This window comes from Trichechus manatus, unplaced genomic scaffold (genome assembly GCF_000243295.1).
Source record: "Trichechus manatus latirostris isolate Lorelei unplaced genomic scaffold, TriManLat1.0 scaffold00183, whole genome shotgun sequence".
Taxonomy (NCBI): domain Eukaryota; kingdom Metazoa; phylum Chordata; class Mammalia; order Sirenia; family Trichechidae; genus Trichechus; species Trichechus manatus.
The window spans coordinates 2,835,230-2,852,453 of record NW_004444119.1 but is presented as its reverse complement, the minus strand read 5'-3'; the positions used below and the strand labels follow the sequence as shown (position 1 = coordinate 2,852,453).

The 17,224-nt window shown below is 40.8% G+C and overlaps 1 protein-coding gene across 1 annotated transcript in view; it reads left to right on the top strand.

The window, feature by feature from the left end:
- The first annotated feature begins 10,959 nt into the window (after positions 1-10,959).
- Positions 10,960-17,224, top strand: part of CUNH18orf63 (chromosome unknown C18orf63 homolog) — a 29,998-nt gene continuing 23,733 nt past the window's right edge. Inside the window, exon 1 of the mRNA XM_004387314.2 lies at positions 10,960-11,093. Coding sequence (XP_004387371.1) covers positions 10,960-11,093 — 134 coding nt within the window. The remainder of the gene's footprint in view (positions 11,094-17,224) is intronic.

The following is a 17,224-nucleotide window of genomic DNA, read 5'->3' as shown; positions in this document are numbered from 1 at the left end:
ACTACAGGGGAAGTCAGCACAACCGGACTAAACCAAAGCTAAGAAGTTTCCTGAATACAACCAAACACTTCGAGGGACAGAGTAGCAGGGGTGGGGGTCTGGGGACCATGGTTTCAGGGGACATCCAGGTCAACTGGCATAACAAAGTTTATTAAGAAAATGTTCTGCATCCCACTTTGGTGAGTGGTGCCTGGGGTCTTAAAAGCTAGGTGCAGCCATCTAAGATGCATCAATTGGTCCCAACCCACCTGGAGCATAGGAGAATGAAGAACACCAAAGACACAAAGGAAGTATTAGCCCAAGAGTCAGAAAGGGCCACATAAACCAGAGACTTCATCAGCCTGAGACTAGAAGAACTAGATGGTACCTGGCTACCACCAGTGACCACCCTGACAGGGAACATAACAGAGAGTCCCTGACAGAGCAGGAGAAAAGTGGGGTGCAGAACTCAAATTCTGGTAAAAAGACCACACTTAATGGTTTGACTGAGACTGGAGAGACCCCGGAAGACATGGTCCCTGAACTTTCTGTTAGCCCAAAACTAAAATCTTTCCCGAGGCCAATTCTTCAGACAAAGATTAGACTGCACTGTGGGACATAAAATGATACTCATGAAGAGTGTGCTTCTTAGCTCAGGTAGATACATGAGACCAAATGGGCAGCTCCTGTCCAGAGGCAAGATGAGAAGGCAGGGAGGGTCAGGAGCTGGTTGAATGGACATGAGAAATCCAGGGTGGAAAGGAGGAGTGTGCTGTCACAGTATACGGAGAGCAACTAGGGTCACATAACAATGTATGTATAAATTTTTGTATGAGAACCTAACCTCAATTGTAAATTTTCACTTAAAGCACAATAAAAAAAAGAAAACGGGCATGCCTCCAGTTCAAATGTCTGCACAGGTCATTTGCATAGCATCCATGTTTTTCAAATATCAGGTTAGAAAAGGGTAACTTTTCCCTTGTAAATATCTTTAATCTATACCATATATACCATACTTAGTTAATTTCTAAATAACTCCTTATCAGTAGTAATTCACAAAATTTTCTAAATTTTAAAAATTTATATTCATTTTAATAAAAGGCATTTATGACTTGAAGTTGCTTTTACCCTCACGTATATTTATAACACATCACTATGTCTGTTGAAAGCCTCTGATGAACTGGACTGCAGAGTCAGATGTGAGGAGCAAAAAGCAACAGATAATACATGATCGCAAAGCTAATACAAATGTCTTAAGTTCATTACTGAGATAGTGTAATTTTCCTCAGTAACTGCAGGCAATTATAGATACACGTAAGATATCTTATTGTAAATATATTCTTAGGCTCACTTTCCATGTATACCCATCCTTAAGTAGGAGTAGGCAAATAAGGATAGTAAATGAGTGGTTGCAATATTAACTTTTTAAAAATCTCTCCTTTTGTCTCCATCACAAGTAACGAGCAAAATGGTATAGATAAGGAAAATTCCAGATTTCCTGTTTTAACTTTGTAAAGGGTTCAGGGTTCTAGACAGTTTTATGGAATACAGTTGATGGTGTCACCATCATTAGGTCACCCAAGCCAGCAGCTGGGGGTCACCCAGGTCATCCCTGGGATGGAATCCACACCAAGTCCTACAGATTTTACCTTCTAAATATTTCTCTAATCAGTGCTCTCCTCTTTATCCCTACTAACACTGCTCCAGATATGCCTTTGATGATTATCTGCCTGCCCTGCTTACAATAACTTGTTAAAAGATTCATCTTGCCTCTAGTCTTGAATGCCTCAGATCCATTTTCCACAGGGACTAGATGTAAAATTGGATCACATCACTACTTGCCTAAGACCTTCCAATATCTCCCAAGAACTAAAGTTCAAATTCCTTGCCATAGCATGCAAGATCATTCAAAATCTGGTACCTACCTATCTCTATAGCTTCATTCTTTGTCATTCCTGCCTCCAGCCTTATAGCCCAGCAATAGTAAACTATCCTTTGTTCTCCCCACAGCACACTTCCATCACACCCATACCCTTGCTCAAGCCCTCTCCTCTCCCAGGAGTACTCTCCTTATCTCCTGTCATCCACTTCCTTTATCCTGGCCAAGGACTCAGGATCCTTTAAGACTCAGTTTAGGAGTCCCCTCCTCCAGGAGGCTTGTACTGACCACACCCTCCCCTCCCACTGGGTACCCTCAGTGCTTCCTTGCTTCCTCCATCATACTGTTATCACACATTTACTACATTATTGGTCTATTATGTCTGTCTCTCTCACTGGACTGTGAGTTCCTTGAGGGCAGGGACAGTCTGTCCAGCACCTAGCACCGTGCCCTGTCACTCAGCAGGTGCTCAATTAACATTTTTGAATGAATAAGGTATCAAAGCTGATGTGTAAGCACTTGGAAAATCATAACTATACTATAACCATACTGAGAAATGTAGATTCATTTATCTGTTGCTAGCAAGAGTATTATGCAAGTTTTTAAACATTTTCTAGCATATCTACTAAAGCTGAAGCATTATTTTATTTCTTTCCCAGTCTAGAAAACTGGGGGGAAAAGAGAGACTAAAGACAGCAGCAGCAAGAAAATAGTTCAAAATGAGTAAGTATGCTATACTCTAGGACCAGTCCAAGGTGTTCATTGCATCGAGATAAGTATACAAGTAATACGAATGACAGTGAGGGCAATGGAGTTTCAGCAAGCTGGGGAGCTGGGAGGCACAGGTCAGAAACACAGCTACCTCCCTTGATCAACATATGGCCTAGGACCTCTAAAGTTGATACTAGAAGGAACTATAGACATTAGCCTCTGGAGATGCAACTGCATCACTGGGGTCCTCCTTTCCCTTGATTTCCTAATTGATTACTGATGTCATTCCTCGCTACCCACCACTACTCTTCTATCCTCATTTCTCTGGAAAAATTATGAATAAATAGCCTTTTCTTTGCATTTTTATAGCATAGCCAGCATATTCAAAAGAACTTTCCTCAAGGATAGGAAAAAAGAATTATGCACAAAGTATAATGATTCTAGAGCAAAACATAGCTTACTCATCTTTAATTAATAAAGCAGTGATTCTGATTCAATAGTTCTGATTCTCAAATCTCCACAGGTGATTCTGAGGTGTACTCCTAAATGAAGACCCTTATCAGGGACCCATCCTTCTGAGTTCCAGTCTCTCTTTCCATGTTCGAGGACAGCTGATTACTCTCTACCCATAAATACAATCTTAGATATCCAAATGCTTCAAATTCCAGGCCAAGATGGATGCTGAACCAAGGCCCAGCCCCAGCCCTGGGCGTGTCATTGTAGTTTGTTTCCTGTCTAAAGATCTGCCCCTTTCCCAAGTAATCTTTCTCAGAAATGACCTCCATCTTCATGTGGGACTTGCCTAATCACAGAATATGGCCTAATCTGTACATGTCTCAACAGTTTAAACATAGTTTAACACAATGCAACAACCTTAATATTCATAAGACATACAGTCAGAAACTGGTGGTGGAATCCTTAAGAGGAGTCTTTCCCATCTTGAATGCCTGTGAATGAGATAAATGGAAACATAAGTGACTCATATAAGTGGTAAATTGAATAAGCCTGCTCACAGATGTATTAAAAACGTATCTGTGAGGAAATATTTTCTGCAGAATGAAAACTCTGATGGGTCCTATGGCTTTGTGTGTGTGTATTTAATTAAAAAAATATATGATGTAATGTTTTATATGTGTAAAAGAGATGCAGCATGTATGTTTTGAAGCATAATAATATAAAGGAACACCAATGAACCCTTCACTTGACTTAGGGACTATGTGCTTCTCCCAGATCCCATATCCCATCCTCTTCCTCCCCAAGATACACACTATGCTGAATTTCTATAATTTTCTTGCCTCTTAAAAAATAGTTTAATGCATATGTTTATGTCAACAAACACTATATTGCTTAGTTTTCCTTGGAAAACTATTGAGATTTATAAAAATGAGATTATACTATACAGGTAGTCCCCGACTTACAATGGGGTTCCATTCCAACAACTTCGTCATAAATCAGTTCTGACATAGGTAGATTACCTCTTTTTTTTAGTTTTCATTATCATTGCCTTTTATTATCAGTATCTATAAATCCGATCTTTATTTGTCTTTGGGGGTTGGAAATATTACATATAAACTTACAGATATATTTTAATACATAAAGAAAATACACAAATGATAAAAATTTACTCTGACGATGAAGAAGAGTTGGATGATGTTGGCGTTTTGTCAGTTGCAATAATAACTCCACTTGTGGAAGGTCTGGATCATCTGAATTATCCCTGGGAATAGAAATGCTGTTTCTAGTTAGAAAATTAGTGAGAGTGGTCCTTTTCTTTTTTTCTTCACATTTATAGTAACATCTCACTGCTTCCCGAATCTGCCTATCAACTTTAGCAAAGTCATAAGTGTTTGGGTGCATGTTTTCAAGCAGCTAAGCCCCTGATTTAGTTTAGAAAAAACTCCAGCTAATCCTTTCACTGTAAAATTTTTGACAATTTCTCTCCTTGCTCTTCCTCATTATTTTTCCTTCTTCAAAATCCATTAAGTCCTGATCGGTCAATTCCCCTTCTTTGTGATCTATGAGCTGTTCCACATGGTATCAGGTTCTAAATTCAGCGTTCTTGCTGTATGGATGATTTTTCCACCGATCTCTTCCATCACGTTATCTTGATCAAATGCTTGGAGCATGTTCACATAATTCAGCAATTTTTTCCATATCCCCTGCATGCATATTCCCGTAACTTCTTCCCAGGAAGATGCAATGTTCCAGATACACTGACAGTCATAAGTGTGGTTCATCATAACTCGAATACATCCTAAGTCAGGGACTACTCAACAACAAACCCTCAACAATATGGGTGAATCTCACAAACACAATGCTTACAAAAGAAGCTAGATACAAGAGTCCATGTTGTATGATTCCATTAATATAAATTTTTAAAACAAGCAAAATTAATCCATGGTGTTAGAAGTCAGAAGGGAGGTTATCTTTGAGGAAGCGGGTAAGTGGCTGGAGAGGGTATGAGGGGGGACTTCAGGGATGCAGATATTGTTCTATTTTTAGATCTTGATGGTGGCTATAGAAGGATGGTCACTTTTGAGAAATTATCAAGCTGTCTATGATTTGTTCACACTTTAATTTTAAAAGATCTACTTCATGTTGCATATAGCTGTAGTTTATTATTTTTTCTATGTTGTATAATTAACTGTGTAAATATAATTGAATTTATCTGTTCTTTTATGAATGAACATTTGGGTTTTTATTTTTTACAGTTTGTTTTATTCAACAAACAATGCTACTACATATTTCTTAACGCACATATGCAAGAGTTTCTTTAGGAGAAGGGTATATGAGAAATCTGCCACTCATCTGTCAGTTTCTTGTACTACGGTGGCTTGCATATTGCTCTCACTCATAGTGGGCAGGTTTCAGTGAGCTTCCATACCAAGACAGACTAGGAAGAAAGGCCTGGTGATCTACTTCTGAAAATTAGCCAATGAAAACCCTACGGATCACAAAGGCCTAATCCTATTGTGCTTGGGGTCGCTGTGAGTCGGGGACCAACTTGACAGCTGCTAACAACAACCACAACTCCCACCACCACCCTTTTCCTCCCCTCACAATTTCTTTTTTGAAGAAACTGCATCATGTGTCCTGTAGACGTTCCCACAAATCATTCAGGTGCCACTCTAGGAGTTATCATTGTCTCCTTTCTTTCTCTCACAATCTGTCAACAAATGTGTTCCTTCTAAATATGTATCCAGAATTCAGTTACTTCTCACTTCTACTACTACCAGTCTTATCCAAGCCACAGTCATCCCTCATCTACCAGTCCACTTACTGCAACACTAATAAACCTCAAGCTTTAGGACCACTCACTTTGACGTGCCCTTCCAAGGCCCTATACCTAATTTTGTATTCGTAATTTTGTATTCTTTTTCTTAAACAGGGCATCCAAAATCACATCAGGCTGAGGTCCCACAAAACCTGGACTTAACACTGTACCTGGACTATTGTGATAATCTTAGTGGTATCCCTGATTCCAACCTCTAAAGCTTCTGCATCTCTTCTTTACACACAGGAGTCAGAAAGATCTTGTTAATACATAAATCATGTTCCTTCCAAACTCAGAACCCTCCCCTAGCTTCCTATCTCACTTAAAGTTTTAATCCATAGCCTACAAGGGCCTACCTGAACTGGCCCCTTGCTACTTCTCTGATCTCATCTTCTAGTACTCTTTACTCTTATTCCATTCCTGCTACACAGGATTTCTTCAAACACATCAAGACTCTTCCACTTTGGGGCCGTTGTTCTTTCTCACCTCTCTACTAGGAACACTCTTAACCACTCATTTGCATCTCGTAACAGTCACATTTGAGTGGACTTCCCAACTCCTTACCAATATAGCACTTTTACTCCCATCACTGTCTCTCTTCTTAAACGACTCAATTTTTTCCCATAGGAAACTGTGTTGCTGTGTGCCATCCAGTTGCTTTGGACTCATAGCAACCGATGTGACAGAGCAGAACTGACCCACTGGGTTTTCAAGGCTGTAATCTTTATGGAAGCAGATCGCCAGGTTTGTCTTCCGAGGTGCCTCTGGATGGGTTCGAACCACTAACCTTTTGGCAGGTAGTTGAGTGCTTAATCCCTGCACCACCCAGGGACTCCCCACAAAGGATTGTTCTTGTTGGGTGCTGTCTAGTCGATTCCGTCTCATAGCGACCCCATATGACAGAGTAGAACTGCCCCACAGGGTTTTCTAGGCTGTAATCTTTATGGGAGCAGATCGCCAGGTCTTTCTCCTGTGGAGCCGCTGGGTGGCTTCAAACCGCAACACTCTGGTTAGCAGCCAGCTCCTTAACCACTGCGAAACTAAAGCAAATTAAACTTTTACCTAATTACCTGCTCCCCCCCTCCCCCCTTAAGATGTAAACTGTAAAAGAACTGTACCGGGTCATGTTCACTGCCACGCTGCCAGTACTGAGAAGGGTGCTCCAAAGGACTTACCAGAGACGAAGAGGATCGCATTCTCTGAGGAGAGACCACCAGCTCTTAAGGGGCCGCATTCTGCCCGCCCAGCGCCCGCCAGGCGGGGTTTTCGGCACCCGCGGCTCCCGAGCGGCTGTGTTTCGCTGAGCCAGCTTTCCCCTCCCTGGTGGACCACAAAAGTCCCACCCTGGGCCCAAAAGACGCCAAGCCTAGCTCTTTGCTCTGTGAATCGCAAGGGCTGTCTAAGCCGACGTCGGGCGTCAGCAGCGTTGGCGGGAAAAGCTGACAGGCGCGGGGGGCGCGCGCCTGGAACGCGGAGCTCGCGGGACGTGCCGGGAACGCGGGGCGCGCGGGGCTTGCTGGGAACGTGGGGCGCGCGGGGAGGCGCTCCCGAAGGCGGCGAGGGGCGCGCTGAGAAAGAGCTAAGGGGAACGGTGAGGAGGGTGGCGAAAGGCTCGTGTACCCGGGAGGCGACTGTTCAGCGGAAGCGAGAGCGACTGGGGCCAGGGACGGCAGCTTTAGGGGAGGGGCTGCCGCCTGCACCGTCTCCTCAGCACAGGAGAGAAGCGTTAGGCATCTGCACCTCAGGAGAAGCGGGTCTGACGTCAGTGCTTTCAAGGTTTTAAAAACCTTTTTACCAATTACGTTACCCACTGTCACGAAGCGCTCCGAGTAGTGAAGGGTTGAGAGAGGGCAGGCCAGGGCCACTCATTGGGCAGACCCGTGAGGACCCAGGAGATCGGGGCTTGACTTTCTGCGGGAATCAATGTGAAGCTGAGTGGACGGTCGGTGACAGGCTTTTGTTCCTCTCTGTGCGCGCTTTGGATGGAGCGAATTTAGTCTTGTGGTGGTGGAGGAGAGGGAAGTCATTTCTTTATGGTCTGTAAAGGCCCATCCATGGCTTCCAATCTTAAGAGCATTTTATTTTATCAATAATTTATAGAATCACCCTTTAATAGAAGTATTTAAGTTAAATAAAAAGGGAGTCCCTGGGTGGCACAAATGGTTCAGTGCTCAGCACCTTGGAAGAAAGGCCTGGCAATCTTCCAAAAAAAAAGGTCACAGCCTTGAAGACCCTGTGGAGCAGTTCTACTCTGACACATGGGGTCGCTGTGAGTTGGGAACCCATTCCATGGCAACTAACAATAATAACAAAGCTAAATAAAGACCTTGGATTTGTTTCCACCCAATTCCACCACCATATACAGGAAAATGAGGCCCAGGAAGGGGCAGCCACTTGCCTGAAGGCCCAGGGAAGCCATATACATAGCCGCCCTGACTGCTGACCTTCTCACTGGGCTAGTAGGAAAAAAAGCTCTGGAAGGTCCTGGGACCTTACTTCGTGGCCGGTTCCCGTTGGGTTCATAAACTCTGAGCCCTCACATGTAGAGTTTGCAGGTACCTGTTGTTTGCTCTGCTGGCAGTTGCCAACAAGGTGAGTTAAAACCAAATCCGTTGTGATGGAGTTGATTCCGACTCACAGCGACCTTATAGGACAAGAGTAGAACTGCCCGCATAGGGTTTCCAAGGAGCAGCTGATGGATTTGAACTGCCAAGTCGTTGTTTAGCATCAAGCTCTTAACCACTGTGCCACCAGGGCTCCATACACTCACTAGGATGGCTAAATTAAAAAGACTGACAATATCAAGTGCTGGCCAGGACAGAAATGTAGTGGAGCTGTTTGTTCTCTGAACAATATGCTGATAGTTCATCTGTATGTATTCTCAAGGCTTTGACCCAGGGTTTGAGCTTTACAATATACTTCTTATACTTACACAATCTAGGAAAAGAAAACAAACTTTTTTTAAATCTGCAGGTTTTGCCAAGTATAAATTCAAAACAATTTTTTTTAAGTAATTCTACATAAATTCTTTCCTGTTTCTGAAGACATCAATATCAGTTACATACAGTTTTCTGATTAGTGAGTCTTTGAAGATTGACAAAAGAAGAAGAGGACTGCTCACAGAAATTTCTTGGTGACCTGGAATCTAGATTGCTTCTGTAAGATATTTAAAGGAAAATTGAGATAGAAAGTAACTTTAGTGGAAGATATTTTTTAGAAATGAAAGTAATGGATTGTAAACTTTCACCCATGTCTTTGGCCTACTTTCCTTAAAATGTGCACAGTTGTCCTTCTGGACCCAAGCCATAATTAAAGCATTGCTTTATATTCTGCCTAGTTCATTATTGATGCCCTCTTAAAAAAACAATTCACGTCAAGCAAATTTTATGGAAAACTATGAAGTAGATTGTTTTTGCCTTGGGACTTTCTACTTAATTTCCACCACCCCCACCCCCACCCCCGCCTTTTCATCATAGCAAGCACTTACATAGGAGAGAGAGAGCAGAAAAGCAGAGACGGAATATTTTTATTTTTAATAATGTCAGAAATCATTTTGATTAAATCATTAACACCTTGTGTCAATTTGTGTTAGCCATTCCACAAGTACTTTCATTTTTTAGAGAACAAAGTTGTTCTCTAATGATGAAAATTTCAAACACTATGGTTCTTGAGTGAGAAACATGTGGGAGCCAAAGGGCATTGTCACCATTCCCCATATGGCACCACAAAGGCATTTGGTCACTCTGACTAGACTTAAGGACAGATTCCTGGGTTAATATGTGATTACTTGTCTTCTTAAAGAAAGAAAATAGTCAACGTTAAATAGTTTCAAGTATTAGTGTCTAAGTTACTTTCCCCTAACGTATTTGAGCATGTTGCAGAACTTGACCTTAAATAGGTTGCTTTACTTTTACATTCTAGTTTTATTTTCTATAATATATAATAATAGACTTCAAAGTTATGTCCCTGTGAATTATCAACTGTAAAATGTGCTCCAAATAGTTTTAAAGTCAGATAATTTAGTGGAAAAGGAAAGTGGTTACAATTTAGAGATCTCAGTAAACATTTTCTTTCATGTAAAACATTATGTGCTTCAACCTTGAAGTGCTTTACAGAGATAATCTGAAATATTAAAAGACCTTGCTATATGCACTTTGATGTTTTTGAAAATTATTGTAATAGGAAATATTTGGTATTCCTGAGAACAAAATGAAACTTAAAAATAACCAGGAACTTTACCAAACTCGTTGCCATGAAGTCAATTCCAACTTATAGTGACCCTACAGGTCAGAGTAGAACTGCTCCACAGGGTTTCCAAGGCTGTAAATCTTTATGGAAGCAGACTGCCACATCTTTCTCCCATGGAGCAGCTGGTGGGTTCAAACCACCACACACCTTTTGGTTGGCAATTGAGCGCCTAACCACTGTGCCACCAGGGGTCCTTTGCCAAGAACTTTAGGAGAAATTTATTAAATAAACACAATATGGTAGAAACATATATCTAGTACCTAGAACAGACTGGTGTTAGTTGCTGTCAGGTTGTCTCCAACTCATGGTGACTGGTCTTGTATCATCATGATCGTTGGTATGTTTGAGTCCATTCTTAGAGCTGTTGTGTCAGTCCATCTCACTGAAGTTTTCCCTTGTTTCCACTGACCTTCCAGTTTACCAGAAAAGTTGTCCTCTAGCGATTGGTCTTTTCCTGATGACGTGTCCAAAGTAAGCAAGTCAAAGTCTCGCCATCCTCGCTTCTAGGGAGTATTCTAGTTGTATTTCTTCTAAGACTGATTTGTTTATTCTTTTGTCCATCCATGGTATATTCAGTATTCTTCATCAACACCACAATAATAAGCAGTAGCTGTTTTTTTGTTATTTTTACTCAGCTGATTTGTGGTATAGAAAAACTCGTTTAAAATTCTAGATTATCATTAGAAAACCTTGACGGTAAAATAGTAATATTTAACTGCTGGTATTTGCTATTTTTTTATTATTCTAAAACAACATCAAAATTTTATGCTGGGTTGGTATTAAAACCCTACTGATAAGATAATTTATTACTTTTTATTGCTGTTTGTTTTTAAAGGCATGGTTCCTGTCACACTCCGTCAACAGAAAAATGAGTGATTCTAGACAGCAGTCGCTGTTCTTCATCACTGTTCCAGATTTACACAGACTCTGTGCTGTCAGGCTAATACTGAGTAATGGTGTGGCGGACACTGAGATTAGGAGTATACAAATGAAGATGTGCAGGTAAAAATACATTTTATAATTAAGGCTTTCAAAAAATTTTCTGACCTATAAGAGCTGTTTTAGAAGTATCTCCTTTCATGGATCCTGATAGAACAGGAAAAAAATGTGGAACAGAACTCAAATTCTTAAAATTTCCAGACTTACTGGACTGGTTGAGACTAGAAGACTCTCTTAGCCTGTTGCCCTGAGGTACTCTTTAAACCTTAATCCTAAATTATCCCTTGACGTCACCTGTTAGCTAAATAACAGATTGGCTCATAAAATAAAGAATATCATCTGTGTGTAATGAGCTCCTTTTAAAAATCATCTATATGAGTCCAAATGGTCAAAAATTAAAGCAAAAATGAGAAGGTCAGGGGACAGGAAAACTAGAGTACTGGAAATGGTACAAGAATGTAATGAATAAAAAGGATGACACTGTGAAAAATGTAACCAATATCACTGAATAATTTGTGTAGAAATTGTTAAATGGAAATCTAATTTGCTGTGTAAACTTTCACCTTCCAAAACCCACTGCTGTCAAGTAGATTCCAACTCACAGCAACTCTATAGGACCAAGTAGAACTACCTCGTACGGTTTCCAAGGCTGTAAATCTTTATGGAAGCAGACTGCCACATCTTTCTTCCGTGGAGCAGCTGGTGGGTTAAAACTGTGGACCTTTTGGTTAGCAGCCAAGTGCTTTAACCACCACACCACTAGGGCTCCTTCCACTTTCACCTTAAACATGATAAAATATTATTGTTTTTTAAAAGTATCCCCTTTAAAGCAAAATACTTTTTTACTCAATCTGTGTACAGGCAGCCCCCAGGTTATGAATGAGATGCATTCCTAACTGTGTCTTAAAGTCGAATTTGTAGGTAAATTGGAACAGGGGCATATGGTTCTTATTTAGCCTTGCTTTAGTGCAAGAGAAGGCTCCAAGCTTTTTCAGTGTTTTAAAAGCTGCATGTAAAGAAAGTAAAGGTGATTGTAATGAAGAATTTGTTGCGAGTAGGGGTTGCTTCCATCGTTTCAGAGAGGGCAAATTTACATAACACTAAAGGGCAAGTAGAAGTTATCCATAAGTCAGACTTTTGTAACCTGGGGACTGCCTGTATATAATTTAAGGTGAAGGAATTCAATTTTGTTCTTACCAGGTATATTAAAAAAAAAAAAAAAAAAACCCACTGCAATAGAGTCGGTTCTGACTCATAGTGACCCTATAGGACAGAGTAGAACTGCCCCATAGGGTTTCCAAGGAGCACCTGCGAGATTCAAACTGCCAACCTTTTGGTTAGCAGCCGTAAGTCTTAACCACTACACCACCAGGGTTAAGAGGAACCTAAAATACTTGAGATGGAAATATTTCAGGTTGAGTTTTTATATTTGTGACTTTTAGTGTGATTTTTTAAATTTAATGTTCTACAGACATGGATGAATTAAATCATGCTCCAAAAACTTAGAGACACTAATTAATAAATATTTATTGAGTATCTGTTGTTTATGGGGTTCTTTAGGAGATGCTATAAGCATTTTAGATTAGTATAGTTTCTTAATCTTCAGGTCAATATAAGACTCTGAAGAGTATGTCTCCAAGAACTATCTCGAAATATCTGGCCCAAGACAGTCTGAAAAATAGCTAGTTGCAGCCTGAAATATAATTCTTTGATTAGTGAGTAGCCCCTATATATTTGTCCCTTAAATTGTTTGAAGCACTCAAAGAAGGACTCTTAGAATACGGGAAAAGATTAAACCTGTAACTGAATTTCTTGGAGAAGAACAAACATAAGATTGCTAGGGTCCAGAGAGGGAAGACACTATTGGGTGTCCTCCATTTTCCTCTTATTTGTGATACTTTTCTTTTCCCCATTGTATTCTTCGCACCCAAGTGCAACACCGCATCCAGGAGGGTACCCTTCCTGCTAAGGTATAATTTGATACCTATTGAAGACTTACTTTTGACCCCTTTTGGAAATACTAAAATAGTTAGGGAACCTTAAGATTCAAAGGAATGACACTATAGATGACAGAATGATAAGTAGTGAGTTTGATATTTCCAGAATCTTATCTATACCTTCACTCTAAGTCACATAACAGCCTGAGGTTGAACCTTCAAAAACTATTATCAGCACATTTTTACCATTCTCTATACTTCTTGCCCTATGTCATCATCTTTTGTTCTCACTAAAAAAAATTCAGTTTAATGAAAACTTCTGGTTCATTTAGAAGGCAGAGGAAAAAAACAAAAATTACCTGTAGCACCACCATTCTAACACAATAATTTAGTATATTTAATATCATTTTTAAATTCTTATCTCTATTTTTACATAATAGTAAGCATGTAAATTTGGGGTCCTGTTTTAATCTCTTAACATTCAAAGCATTTTCTCCTGAGGTACACTGTCTTCATAACTGTCCTTTAAAATTACATTTATTGGGTACTTCCAGCAACATGGCGCTCTAGGTAGAAGCACCACGCTGTCCCTCCACAGCAAAGATCTGAAAAACTAAGCCAAACAGAGAAAACAGCAGTCCTGAAACCCTAAAACATCAAATGAAGAGATAAAGAACTCAGCCAAGCACCAAATGGAGTGAGAAACTGACAGAGAATGGAGAGCGAGGAGAGATTCATGCAGAGGTCCCCTATCAGCTAATGCAGCGCGGATCTGCCATCTTGCACTCCTATCGGAGAGCAGCAAACGGGTACGAGAAAGCAGCTTCACAGAGCTTCCAGCAGGAGACAGAACAACCAGTAACCAGTGATATACGCTTTCCCACCCCCCACCCTTCTTCACCCCCACTCAGTCTCCTCTGCTTCCTGCAGCACAGTCTCTTGGCCAGGCAGCACCTGCTGCTTGGATTCCGTCCGCCCGCATGGGCTGACTCCCTGAGTGCCATTTGTTGGCTGCAGATGTTGCTTTTTTCCGCTTCTTTTGATTTCTTCCTTACCTCTCACCACCTCTCCCTCCTTTCGCTCAAATACCTGGCTCAGGGTGCCATCTTTGCTTCTTTCTAAGGGGCTGCAGAGCTCCATTCAAGTGTGGAACTGCTTCCTGGTCTGTGCTGCCATGCTGGTGGGATCCCGGGGCTTTTTTTTGTTTTCTTATTTTGAATTGCTTGTTTGTTTTCTTTTACTTTTCTTGAGTTGGGAGCCCGTTGTGGCCAGGCAGTGCTACGCGGCTTGGGACCTACCCCCTCAGCTTGTGCAGACACTCAGAGGCATCCCTGAGAGCATTTCTTTTTTCATGGTTTTTTCTTCCCCCCTGTTTTTTGGGGGGCTTTTCTTGTTCTTTTTTTTAATTTGTTTTGTTTTCTTTTCCTTCTTTTTCCCTTTTTCTCTTTCTTCATTACTCAGTTTCTTGTCTGTCTATACCTTCCTTCTCTTCCTGTCCCCTGAATACCTGGTGCTGAATACCTCTATGCATTCTAGCCAGGCTGTACTTCAACACCTGGGAAGAACCTCCCCAGTCCTCGTAGCCGCACCGGTGGGATCCCTGGGAGCTTTGCTGTTCTTTTTTCTTTCTAATTTTTATTTATTCATTCTTTTCTTCTTTTTTTTTTTCCCTTCTTCTTCCCCTTCTTGTTTTTTTCCATTTCATAGTCTCTCATCTCTCCACTCCAGCGGCAAGCTGCCCTAGCACTCTTTTTTGTTTGTTTGTATGTTTTTGACTCCTGTTCCTCTCTCCTCTCTCCCTTACCCATCTTAGCTCCACACATCACAGTCTCCCCCCTCCATCCTGCCTACCTGCACTGTGCACTTAACATCATACCACCAAGCAGCACAGGCATGGCTTACTGGAACCTGCCCTGCACTGATTACCGACCCGCCCTGGTGGCTGTAGTAAGTGCCACAAACAACCCATGCCAGCAACTCCTCGTCAGCTAGACCTGCCATACTGTACCATAGCTGAGTGACTGACCCTGCCAATTGGAGAAGGATGTGAAAAGTATCATGCCCACAGACGAGGAAACAACAAAGAACACACAGCCTGCCTGCTCAGACATAGCTAAATAAAAAAAAAGGACGTAACAAACAAATCTACAATCAATAAATGAGAAAAATAACTACTGAATGCCCTGAAGACAGCAGAAAATATCAAAAGATTTACAAAAACAGGAGAGGATGGTTCCAATACGTGTCCAAAATAAAACACCAGATGACTTTCCAGTAGAAGAAAAGGCACTAGAATTACCTGACAGGGAATTCAAATCTCTAGTACTCAGAATTATCCAAGAGTTGAAGCAAAAAGCAGACAAAAATGAGGAAAAAATAGACAAATTCATGGAAAATGCAGACAAATTCATGGAAAATGGAAAATACAGACCAAAAAATGGAAGAATTCAGGAAAATAATGCAGGAACAAAATGCCAAACTAAATTCACAACTAGAAATTATCCAAAAACAGCAATTAGCAATCCAAAAGATAAACAACAAGATTTCAGAAATGGACAGTGTCATAGAAGGGCTGAGGAGCAGATTTGAAACGGTGGAAGACAGGATCAGTGGAATTGAAGACAAACACTTGGATACAACTCTGTTTGAGGAAAAATCAGAAAAAAGAACAAAGAAAAATGAAGAGACCCTGAGAATTATGTGGGATACAATCAAAAGCAAAAATCCATGAGTGATTGGAGTTCCAGCACAGGGGGAGAAAACAGAAGACCCAGAGAGGATCATTGAAGAATTGCTGCCAGAAAACTTCCCCAGTATCATGAAAGATGAAAAGCTCGCCATCCAGGAAACTCAGCGAACCCCATATAGGATAGACCCCAAAAGAAAATCACCACGGCATATCATAATCACACTCACTAAAACCAAAGACAAAGAGTCCTGAGAGAAGCTCGAGAAAAACAAAAAGTCACATACAGAGAAGAAGCAATAAGACTAAGCTCGGATTATTCAACAGAAACCATGCAGGGAAGAAGGCAATGGATGACATATATAAAACCTTGAAAGAAAAAAATTGCCAGCCAAGAATGATATATCCTGCAAAACTCTCTTTCAAATATGATGGTGAAATTAGGTCATTTCCAGATAAACAGAAATTAAGTGACTATGTAAAAACCAAACCAAACTTACGAGACTTATTAAAGGAAGTCCTTCGATCTGAGAACAAACAATATCAGACTTCAGGCTGAATATAGGACACAGGATTGTACTAGCCAGATACCAACCTAGGAAATGAACTCTTAAGGACTATGCAAAACTAAAAGAATTACAAAAGAGAACCAGAGAGGTTAATCTGTAAATGACAACAGCATCAGACAATAAAAGAAGGAACAAATGGTGTAGCTATAGAACCTGCTAATGGAGAGGAAGTCAAGTATTACCAAGTAATAATAGACTGTTTCAAATCTAGAAAGATCAGGGTAAATTTCAAGGTAACCACAAAGAAAGTTAACGAACCTACTCATCAAAATAAAGAAGAAAAACATAGTCTCAGTAAAAACAAAACCTATAAAAACAAAAGAAAAATCCACAAACAAAAGGAACTTAGCACAAGAGAGTAAGAGGAGCAAAAGTGGAGGACATTATGCTGAATGAAATAAGTTAATCACAAAAGGACAAATATTGTATGAGACCTCTACTGTATAATTCATGTAAAAGTTTACACACAAAAAGAAACAATCTTTGTTGGTTACGACAGATGGGAGGAGTGGGGGGGAACTAAATAGATAAGTGGTAACTTTGGTGAAGGGTAAGACAGTACACATTACTGGGGAAGCCAGCACAGCTTGTACAAGGAAAGGTCATGGAAGCTCCATAGACACTTCCGAACTCCCTGAGGGACTGAATTGCTGGACGGAGGGCTATGGGGACCATGGACTTGGGGAACATCTAGCTCAATTGGCATAAACAGTTTATAAAGACAATGTTCTACATTCTACCTTGGTGAGTAGCGTCTGGGGTCTTCAAAGCCTGTGAGCAGCCGTCTAAGATACTCCACTGGTCTCACCTCTTCGGGAGCAAGGGAGAATGAAGAGAACAAGATACAAGGAAAAGATTAGTCCAAAGGACTAATGGACCACAGCTACCACGGCCTCCACCACACTGAGTCCAGTACAGCTAGATGGTGCCCAGCTACCACCACTGACTGCTCTGACCGGGATCACAATAGAGGATCCTGGACAGAGCTGGAAAAGGATGTAG